We start from the raw sequence: 11337 nt of genomic DNA, 5'->3' as shown, positions 1-11337 counted from the left end.
ATACCTTTATAAAGCTGCAGGTGGCTGTTGGTATGTATCTTTTGGACATGCTGCAACTGCTCTGTGTTTGTAGTTACTCGCCCAATTATACCTAACTTTGCAAAAGTAAATGTGCTTTTGAAATTTAAAAAAATATGAGCATGCTGAAGTGAATGTACTATCTAACAGTAAAATTATGATGAACATGGTGGAGGGTACGCACAACTGGAAGCAAGCTGGTTTCTGACCAGCTCTTCCATTTAACACACTGCGTCAGCTCCACTCTTGCAAAGTATTTTAAAGGAAGGATCCAAAGTAGCCTGGTTTCGAAATTTTAGGTTTTAAGTGTCCTTCAATTTCCCAGTGAACAGATCAGAATGGGGGAAAAACAAAAAACAACAAAAAGACAATTGAAAAGGGCTTTCGGTATCAAGGCATGGGAACATCAGTGTGTGTAAGGCACTCGGGGCACCACCCCATCTGGGCGGCGCTTCTAGATCATTCCTTGGCTTTTTCACTTTGACTCCTTTACACATTCTTTTAATTTCACTGGTAACAAAATGGAAATAAATAAACAATAAACAATATATATATATATATATATATACACACCAACATGGATATATACCGTGTTTCCTCGAAAATAAGACAGGGTCTTATATTAATTTTTCCTCAAGAAGACACCCTAGGGCTTATTTTCAGGGGATGTGTTATTTTTTTTAAGTATGGCACAACAATCTACATTTATTCAAATATAGTCAAATCATCTTCTTTGGAAAATCATCATAACTCTCCAAACCCCGAATTCCATCCTGAATTTCTTGTGACTCTATTTCCTTTAGAACCATTGGCCCCAATCTCTCATGTCGATCAACAGAGCTCTCACGGGGCAGATGAGAAGGGCTGCTCGTCTTCTTTCCTGCTCCGAGACGAAATGCACGGGTTGTGCAGATGCGCTGCGCAGCCACGCCCGTCACTAGGGCTTATTTTCGGGGTAGGGCTTCTATTGGGCAAATGCTTAGAAATCCTATTAGGGCTTACGTTATGGATAGGTCTTATTTTTGGGGAAACACTATATAAAATGTATGTGTATATATCATTTGGGGGTGATCAATTTCATGCATGTGATGTTACAAAATACAAAAGGAGTAGATGGGTGTGAATTTCAAGCATTGCTCTGAATCATTTGCGTTACCAGATTCTCAGAGCATGGCCTGCACCTCTGCCAATCCGTTGACACGATCTCTCCCCATTTATGAAGAGTGGTGGGTGTCCCAGGGAAAGGGACATCCGTGTGATCAGTTCTCTGTGGTCGGGAGACTGGGCTGTGTAGAAACCTCAGGTCAAACTTTTTTAGGTCTGGCAGGAGGGGAGAGGGGGTGTCCTGAACGTGGTGTCACCAGTGCCCGAAATCTTCAAGTCCTCGTAGACAAGACTGCTGGCATCATGAGACTTAGACTCCAGCGGAAAAAATGGATAATAATCAAACACATGAATAAGCAAGAGCATTTCAGAGGATGGCAAATGGCGTGAAAGGTAAAGGCTGATCTGACGGAGCCTGGTGCTACCTGTGAGGGGACAGTCACGGATCCCTCTCGGATGGTCAAGTTTAGCCGACACCTGAATTATGAAGAATGAATGGTGCTTCAAATCGTGACAGTGTCTGTCTGGGACAAAGATCCCCAGTCTAAAGCCCCCTCCTCTCTAGTAAGGCTGTTCGGGGAACTAACAGGCTTCACGAGCTGGTGTTCCCCGCAGAGTCCCGCTGTCTGTCTGTCCCTGTTCTCGTGGCACGGTGTCAGGGACTTCGTGTTGCTCACTGCTGTACTCCCAGCCCTGGAACAGCACGGGGCCCACTGTTAGCGCCTGTGGGCTGAATGGATGGGCAACATCTGGACCTGAACTCACCTGTCCTCCTTCTCCAGGCTGTTCCTCCTCCTGGTCCTTAAACTTAGTGCAAGTGACCTTCCCAGGTCCCCAGGCTGAAGCCTGGGTGTCAGCTTTGAAGCCTCCTCCCTTCTCCAGCCCCGGCTAAATAGTCACCAGGTCCTGCGGGTTGGGTTCCTTCTCAGGCTCCGGTTTGGGGCCTTTTCCAGCAGCTTCTTCGTGGGACTCCTGGCTCCCATCCCTGCCACTCCCAGTGGGCGCCCCCTAGGTCCGCCAGATGGCTGGATACGGAACCGGAGCCTGAGCAAGACCCTTTACTTCGAATGCTTCGGTGGCTGCCCCGTGGTCCTAAGCTCTGGGGATGGCTCGCTCAGGCCTGGGAGCTGGGCTCTCGCCCTCTGTCCCTCCCATCCCAGCCCTGGTCACCCTAAGTCACCATGTCTGGCCCTTGGAGTCCAGGAAATGGTGGAGCTGAGCTTGGGCGCAGCCAGGAAATGAGCTAGCTGTGTCTGCCCATCACTCGGCAGGGCCAGGCCTATAGGAGGGGTCACACCTGAGGCAGGTGTGCCAGCATCACCTTCCAGAGCCTCCAATGGCGAAACGGGTCCCCACGCCATTGGATTAGCGAGGCCTTTGGGCTGTTCCCAGCTACCTACAAAACATAATCCCTGCCAGCGTGTGGGGGAAGGGCATGCCAGGGCCCTTGAGCCAGACAGTATGACATGGGCCCCTTAACAAGCAATTTCATGGACATGAAGGGGACAGTGAAGCGGGGGACATGGTGGCAAGAGGGGAGGGCAGGAGCCAGGCTTCCAGCTCCCCTGCGGCGCCCCTTCCCTTGTCCTGCCCCGCCCAGGCCCACCTCCCCTGGCTGCTGCCCAAATGAGGGTCCGAGGGACAGACTCTGAACCTCAGACTGACTGGATGGAGCCAGATCCCAGCGGGGTGCCGCACGCCCCAGGGCCGGCGCTGGGCAGGCCCAGTGGGGAGCAGCGCCCCCCTGTGTTCAAAGAGGGGAAGACAGAGATTAGGTTTGGGCAGCCACTTTGCATCAGAAGAGATTGATCTGTCCTTCCGATGTGTTGTTTCCATAGAAGCAGGGCTTAACCTTTTAAGTGAAGATTATAAAGCTACCTAATTCATTTAAAATTAGGCTTCAAGCATCTCGGTACTTAATGCTCAAGTGTTTCTGTGGGACCCGCTGTAGCCATTGATCTAACCGCCTGCGACTTCGCCCGAATTGGAAGGCTCTTGTCTGGTAGCAAATCTGCTCGGTTTCATTATTTTTAAAAACTGACTTCATAAGGAGACAGAACTTCTGTGGAAGATCACCAGAGTATTAATATATTCCTTTTAATTAATGAACAGCATTAACTCGTCTTATAAACACAGGAAGATGGGCACACAGGCGTGTTCAATTAAAGTGATTTATTGTAATCTTCCCGAAGGGACTTAAAGAGCATCTTGGGAGTTGACATCACAACACAAATGTTACACACCATTTTCACAACTAGCCTTGCGCTGAATTTCTTTTTGAAAGAACAGAGTCATTTTAAAAAAATCTAAATATTTACACATTCATAAAACATATATACAGAAGATTGAGACGGTATCCATACATAGATAAGGAATTTATTTATTTTGCTAAGAAAGCCTATAAAAAGGATTTCTGAATAAAGTCTGAACAGTAGTCACAGTAAGTAAACACAAATAACAATTTTAATTTACAAAATATGATTTTAGGGTCGTGGTTTTGATATGTATTTCCAATGTGTGGATCCATTGCACATTTATCTGGGAGCTGAACAGTCCCCGCCCCTCCTCACGTATTGACAGCTCCAAGCTGCGGGCCAGCCTTGGAAGGAAGTGCTGTCTGAAGGTTCGTGGTGCATACTGAACAGACACACAGCTGTAAGTAAATGTTTTTACCTTTACTAGCAACATATTCATCATATTTTAAGAGAGTGAAAGGTCGCTAATTAATCTTTTCTATTCCCTTGCGAGAGATGTTTCCTTCTGGGAGGCAGAAGACAAATTTTAAAACATATGCTGCAAAGAAACAAAAGCCCAGGCTCACAGCACTTCCTCGGGCCACTTGATGAAACAAAGGGACTGGTTTTCAGGGAAGGATTACTTCCTGGCCAGAGATGGAAAAGACTAACTAAAAGATAGGCTGGAAATAATTTCTCTGAACCTTCCTTAGAGCTTCAAGAAGGAGAAAAATAAAAGACACGCATATACGAGATGTGACTTGTCTAGTAGTTAGACTATTTCCACAGGCCACACCCCAAACCAGCTTTTTGTCACATTACAGGGATGTCTGGCCTCATCTTCAGTTGATTAGCTGGTCTTTAGTGGAATACAGATTTATTCCAGAGCGCCCCTCTTCTCTCTCTCTCTGGGTTTAGGTTCTCAGTGTGATGACATTAGTACCTTGCACAGGGTAGTAATGAAATTCGGATTCTACCCGGGGTGGCCACTGATAAATTAAGTGGCCCCCAGGCAATCACGACCCTCACTCTTCCTCAACCTCCCCACCTGAGGGGTGGGAATGAGTGGCCTCCAGTTGGATATAACTTTGATATCCGACTTTCTGTGCTTTGATGACATCAGAGCTAGGGGAAGGAGTTAAACTGCCAGCCCAGCAGTCCTGAACCCTTGGCCTGGTGGCTCTACAGTCCAAATTTCTTTCATGCCAATTTTTGGCCTTTGGGTCAAACATCAAACATTCAAGGCAATTTGCTTTATATAATAAATGAGGTGTAAATACAGTATTTCTAAATAAAACAGTATTTTAAATTCACCATCTTATTAGAGAAAAAATATCTGGAGGTAAATATTTCTGTAAAACAAATATTCACATGGCAAGATATCTCTTTAAAATAAATCCAGATTTTCATATGTTGGTTTTATGCAAGTAGAGGGTGAGTGTACTAGGAACCAAGTAAACTATTTAATATTAAGGGTATTTGTGGCCAGTTGTCACACAATGCCAAAACCCTGGACCACTCAGTTAAAACCATCTGTTCAAATGGTAGTCAGGTATCATGTAGATAACTGATTACGTTGAGTTTTTTTTTTTTATCTTTTCATTAGTTAATTTGTCCTTGTGTTGCTGCAACTTAGGTGAAAATTTTTTCTTTCCTAAAAATTCATGTCATTTACACTGACTCAGTTACAAATGGCTATTTTGGGGGGCACTGACGTCATAAATTAATTTCATATCACAGGTCAGAGCTCTCCTGTCTCCCAGAACAACTTTCTCATCTTCTAAGCTGATGAAAGGCTGATTAACTTTGGCCTTCATGACTGCTCTCTCTGCACCCTCGAGAGCCAAGCCTCTGTATACCACATTGAGCAATTTACACTAAAATAAATATGCTTCAAGGCTCCGGATATGCACGTTGAGGTCTTGGATAAAAACAGGGACGAGAGAACCACTTCTTCAGAAAGGACAATGAACTAACTGGATCGTATGCTGGGTCTTCAAAGGGTAACCAATCAACTCTAAAAAGGATTTTAAAAAACCTTACACCAAATTGGAGGCTTGATGATCACATATGACAGAGAAAGCATATGAGACTATCCCAACGTGACAGGTCAACCTCACAGAACACTCACATTGTGCAGGAACCTGAAATGCTACACGGATCTCTGAGCAAATTCCAACGGAAGAGTTACATTTGCTACTGAACAGTGTCACTAAAAGGGAGGTCTAGGCAACGAAACCTGGTTCTGTGTCCTCCGTGTTTTCTCTCCTGGTGTCAAATATATTACCTACAACAGAGACAAGACAATGAAGGGGGGAGCCACTCCTCTAAGGAAGAACTGTACACTTTTCTACAACAGGGACATGGCTGCAGCTGGGCGTCCTGGACAAGTGAGAGCTTACTGGGGACGTGCCCGTGTTTCCGAGTTAAGTCACTAAGTTTGCAGCCAAGCCTTTAGTTGTACTAAATGACCAACAGTAGAAATTAGAAATTTATAAATGATTTTTTTTTTTTTACAAAACAACCCATGAATGAGTATTACTGTTAGAGTATGTCCATATATTGCCCAGTAATAGAAAATGGCTACATAAAATATGATTCACCTGCAAAACAACAGCATGTGGCTATGAAAATAAGGCATATGGAGATCTGTAATACAATGAAAAATGCCTGTTAGGCAAAAAACAAAAAAACTCAAGAAACAAAATTTTATGCGTTACATCTCCATTGTATAAATAGAATAAATATAGAGAAAATTCTGGGAAAAAAACATCCAATAGTGGTTGTCTCTGATGGTAAAATCTATTTAAATGTTATTCCTTATACTTTTGTTAACTTTTAAAAAGAAAAGTATTTATAAGAATTTATGACAATAATTGCTAAGCCCAGATGAACATCACCCTATTTCAAATTCAGAAGCCCCGTTTTAAATTTTAGACAGTACTGTTTCGATTTTACTCTCTGGATACTTTTCAAATGCAAATTGTTCCCAGTTCCTGGGTGGCTTCTCTTGGTTACCCAGGCACTCTCTGCACATCTGGGCTGCAGAATTTGTGTAACTGCTTCTGCCTCTCGTGATAATCTGAGGGTGGGGAAAGTGGACTCCAAAACCCAACACAGTGCTGGCTCCTGGTAGCTGCTCAAAAAGGCTTAGTGAACAGGGTTGAGGAGAAAATAAATAAAGAAAATATATTTCTCCACTATAGAATCTGCCTCCATTTTTGTGAAAGCTTGACATGACACACAGAAGTTTGCTTTAATCGAATGGATCGAAACAAATGTCATTTGACCATTTGACTGTAACCCTGGCCTGGTCACTTCTGATTCATAGAAACACTGCCCCTTCCTAACACACACAAATTTGGAAGGAGAAAAAAAAGATCTTAAAAAGGGAATACAGGGATTGTTGAATCTTTAAAAAGGACTAACTGTTGCCAGCTCAGATAAATGAGATAATGAAGGTCTGGATCAGAGCCCGTGGGTCGCTCAAGTGGTTTGAACCAGTGAGGCTCAAGTTCAAGGATGCAGCTCCATGTGCAAGGAGAGTGGAATTCACCACTCAACGGCGGTCTTAACTGGCGCACATGTGAGCAGCGGCTATTAGTAGCAGCAGCACTTCCAAAGAAGCCAACCAGACTAGGGGGTTTTACTTTAGAGAGGCAATTAACAGACATGCTAGACTATCAAGATTATTGAATTTTATTACTGCAAAATTTGAGCACCAACCTGCGACTTCTTTCCCCCTTTTTCTAAATGATAAACGTTTTTATTCATCATGCTGTTTAGCAATTTGTATCCAATATCTATCAGCAGTCTGGCGAAAAGACCTGAAGCTGTGTTCTACTACTACTTTCTTCATCGGGACCTCACAGCCTTGGGCAAAATTAGAGAAAGGACTCGAATAAATGAGCTTTAAACTGCGGTGAACTTGAGTAGACTACGCGACGAATATTCTACATTGTGAAAACTGAGACACTGAAATGGAATCTTCAAAGGGATTAGTACATCCATCGGCTCGGAATCTTTGAGCGACATGCAGAGAGGAAAGCTGGCCTTGGCTTGGGTCTAAGAGGGCTACACGCGGTCCTGGCTGGGAGTCGAGGGAGCTGGGCTCCGGCCAGCCCATCAGCCAGCTGTGAGAACTTGGGAAAGTCATTTAATGTTTCTGGGCCTCGGGCTTTTTGCCTGTAAAATAAAAGGACTGGATAAAAAGAAGGGATGAGACGAGACAATCTCTCAAGTTCCTTCTCATTCTCAGATTCCTTGACAATTTTTTTCACTTCCACGGGGGCTCTTCAATTTTCTCATCTGAAATATCGCCAGCTCCATGTTCACATAGGAGCACGCGAAGGTACCGCTTCAAGGGGAGTGGCTTTAGATAATAAAACAAAGCCCGTTGTGTCACAGGACACAGGGAGGACAGGCAGTGCAGAGCCTGCAGCCAGCTGGGGAGACCGCCCCTGCAGGCACAGTTATAAAGGCGGGATGTTTCCCCCGGGGGTCCCCTGACCCCCACTGTTTCATTGCTGTGATCAGTGACTCATGCATCTACTGGGAAAGGACGAGAGGTGAGGAGAATGAGGCTGAGATGAGTTGCCCCGGTATTCAGAGAATGACAGATTGGGAAGGAACAACAGAGAGCATGCATTTCAATTCTCTTAATTCACACATGTGGAAACACAGCAAATGAAGAGAAATCCCTTTCATGTAATGACTGTCTATGGCAAGGACTTGATATAAGCAGGTCCTTTTTGCACTACGTGGCTCATTTCTTTTACTTGTCCATCGATCTGTTGCTTAGCTACTCGATGACAGAGAAAGCCATGTGTCACTTACATGGCTGACACTTCTTATTGCTCTGAAGTTCACTAACACATGCCCACCCTGCACCCATGAACTTGGCCTTTGCTGCCATCTTGGGGTATGTGCTATCAATGGACACATGACCTAGTAGAGTTCCTACACAGACTGGATACTCCACTAACATTTGCTGAATTTAATTAAAAATATACCCCCCCCCCCCAATCTAGAGAAAAAAACACGAGTTGAGCTTTTTCGGTTAGAGGGTTCCTTGGGGTGTCTGGGTTTTTGTGGACAGAGAATCTTGCAGTATTCTTTTGAGGGCAGTCAACAAAGAGTCCTGAGACCAACTGAGGGAATAAATTGCTTAACGCATGGCTCATTGATCAGACACCTGTCCCTGCGGCTCTCAGATATGAACCAAGACACACGCAGGAGGCCAGGGGCAGAAGCATTACTTAGAAGTCAAATAATGTGAAGTCAGAATTATGCCTATGGCTTAACACAACCGTGTGAGCAGATGCCTCAGTGAAAGGCTGTGTTTGGCTGATGTGGTCACAGTGTTAGGAATGTGCCACTCGCGCTGGATGCATGGGCTTATTCAATGACTCAGTTAAAACACAGTATTCACTGGGTGTCTCATGACCAACTTCTTAAGGCTCCACCACCTTTTGGAGGAGGTGGGAGAGGACAGAGTGAGCGTGAATAAGATCACACAAAATTGGTGATCCCTGTTCTAAAGGGAGATATCATTTTGTGTTAAGATATTTTTGAATATCCAAAGGTTTGGAGAGGCAAGATGTGACACTTAGTTCCTAGGATTTGCTCTTCTGAGAGCAAATTATGCCTATGAAACAGAGAGTGAGCAAAATGTAGCTTTTCATACGTTTTACATTCAATGTGAAAAATATCTCTGAACACATGGCCTCGAGAAGCTCCAAACACTAGGGTTCTGGGTCTGCTGCAGAAGCAATGGCTCAATCATCCATATCTCTCACGTTGAAAGCATTTTCAATGCAAATATTTTTGTGTGCTGTATTTTCCAGCGGGGATTGAAAATGTAAATGCATTTTATTTACCTGTTGGTGGTAGAGAAACTCCGTCCAGTCTTTCATCACCGTCAGCTACCTCTGCTGGTTACAAACACAAAACACAAATCTCATTAGTTTCAGGGAGCACATTCATTTTGCTGAAAACAGTAACACAATTAAAAAAACCTCCAGTATACATAACAAAGGAAGGTTTTCGCCTTTTTTCCCCCCTTTTAGCTGTACATATTGGTTGGTAGTCCTGATTTTAGTGTGGTTATTTAAAATAAGATATTTTTTCATGATGATGATATCAAATCAATTTGGATTAAAAAATTTTAAATCTTATGAACCTATTTTATTGATCATTGATGATTACAGTTCATTTTCACTTATTCACATAGGCTTAAATATGCAACCAGCATCTGGCATGAGTTGTTTAAATATGCTCATGGAAGGCCCCCAGGTCAGTGAATTTCTACTGCAGAACTGCACTTGTCATTCCCAGAACCGTTGGGGGGTGGAGTGGCCTATGAAACCTTGAGAATGACATCTACAGCCATGCAACCCTGAATGCACCGATCTTGTCTGATCTTGGAAGCCAAGCAGGGTAGGGCCCGGTTCGTACTTGAACGGGAGAATGAACCTTGTTTTGGAGATGACTGGAAACTTCAGATCACAGAGCTGCCAATCTAACTTTGGCATCAATTTAGTCATGAAGAAAATCATGAAGGAGGAAGATGTATCTATTTCTTCAAAAGATCCTTCATTTCTATGTTTTAAACTGCAAACCTTTGTTTATTTTTGATATGTTTCAATCTCCTTAGGAGTTCTCCAAAGGTAGATCCTTTAGTTGCCAAAAAACATTCCATTCAATGCAAGAATGAAGGTTCCCATGTGTCTCCCGAGAACTGATGGGCTTGTCAGTCTCCCCTAACATGCTGGGAACGGGAAAATATTGCACCGTGGCCACTGGGATGACTTTGGTGGGGCCCTCTATGGCCCAGGGTCAGTGGGCCCCACTGACATTTCCTGCTGACTGCGTATGTGTGCACAGGGCCACCCAGGGAGGCTAGTCCAGTGACAGCTGCCACTGGTATCCATTGTGACGCTGAACTGGTGGAAAGCATAACTAACACAGTGTTCTTGTTTTTGTTGCGGTGGCTTTAAATATAATTAGGGCTTAGAGATGGCTAGAGACACTCTCGGCCACCCCCTAACATCCTGTCCTCACACTGGACATACACCAGCATGAGTGAAAGGACCCCTCTCTGCTGACCTGCCAGATTTACCACAAAGAGAAATCGCTGAGAAGAGGCAGAATATTCCAGACCAATTTAGGCTGGAGAAGATCAGAAACCACTTAAATAAACGTTGTAGATGAGTATTTAATAACATGAAAATATTCAAGTCAAACACCAGGATAAATGGACTGATTAAAGTTTTGTTAATAGGTTTACAGAAAAAATACAGGACATACTGGTGGGGCACGGTGGCTCACGCCTGTAATCCTAGCACTCTGGGAGGCCGAGGCGGGAGGATCACTTGAGCTCGGGAGTTTGAGACCAGCCTGAGCAAGAGCGAGACCCCATCTCTACTAAAAATAGAAAAAATTAGCCAGATGTGGTGGCATGCGCCTGTAGTCCCAGCTACTCAGGAGGCAGGAGGATCGCTTGAGCCCAGGAGTTTGAGGTTGCTGTGAGCTAGGCTGATGCCACGGAACTCTAGCCCAGGCAACAGAGACTCTGTCTCAAAAAAAAATTCCTTTTTAATTCAATGAAAAATTTGTTATTTTTTATTATTTTCTGTGCTTGAGTTATATGCAACTTGAAAAATAGTTCGTGTAGCTCCCCAAGGTAAAGAGACATATGAGTTACATACGCTTTATGAGGCCCCAGGCTCAAAACTAGCGTGAGTTAAATACAACTCACAAGGCACGTAATGTGTTAAATACTCACCATTTACGGAGTACTTTACAAGCAATGTGTCATTTAACCCTTAGAAAAACCTCCAAGGTGGTTCTGTTGTTATGCCCATTTTAAGAAATGAGGAAGCTGGGATAGAAAGAGGTTATGAAACTTACTGTGGTGACATAGCTAGTATGTGACAATGCCAAGGATGTGCATTGAGTTAATGTCTGGGCTCTTTTTGCT

General features: G+C 44.0%; 1 protein-coding gene across 7 annotated transcripts in view; it reads right to left on the bottom strand.

Moving 5' to 3' along the window:
- Positions 1–3279: 3279 nt before the first annotated feature.
- Positions 3280–11337, bottom strand: part of BEND7 (BEN domain containing 7) — a 65798-nt gene continuing 57740 nt past the window's right edge. For 5 of the 7 annotated variants that reach the window (XM_020284082.2, XM_075997652.1, XM_075997651.1 and 2 more), the window contains 2 exons: positions 9236–9289; positions 3280–7541 (listed from right to left, as the gene is read on the bottom strand). In XM_020284082.2, the coding sequence (XP_020139671.1) occupies positions 7513–7541; positions 9236–9289 (83 nt within the window). In that variant the 3' untranslated portion in view covers positions 3280–7512. The remainder of the gene's footprint in view (positions 7542–9235; positions 9290–11337) is intronic. The other 2 variants (XM_020284081.2, XM_020284083.2) reach the window with 2 other exon arrangements.

This window comes from Microcebus murinus, chromosome 25 (assembly GCF_040939455.1).
Source record: "Microcebus murinus isolate Inina chromosome 25, M.murinus_Inina_mat1.0, whole genome shotgun sequence".
NCBI classification, from domain to species: domain Eukaryota; kingdom Metazoa; phylum Chordata; class Mammalia; order Primates; family Cheirogaleidae; genus Microcebus; species Microcebus murinus.
Note: the sequence above shows the minus strand (reverse complement) of the source record. Positions and strands in the feature narration are given on the sequence as shown.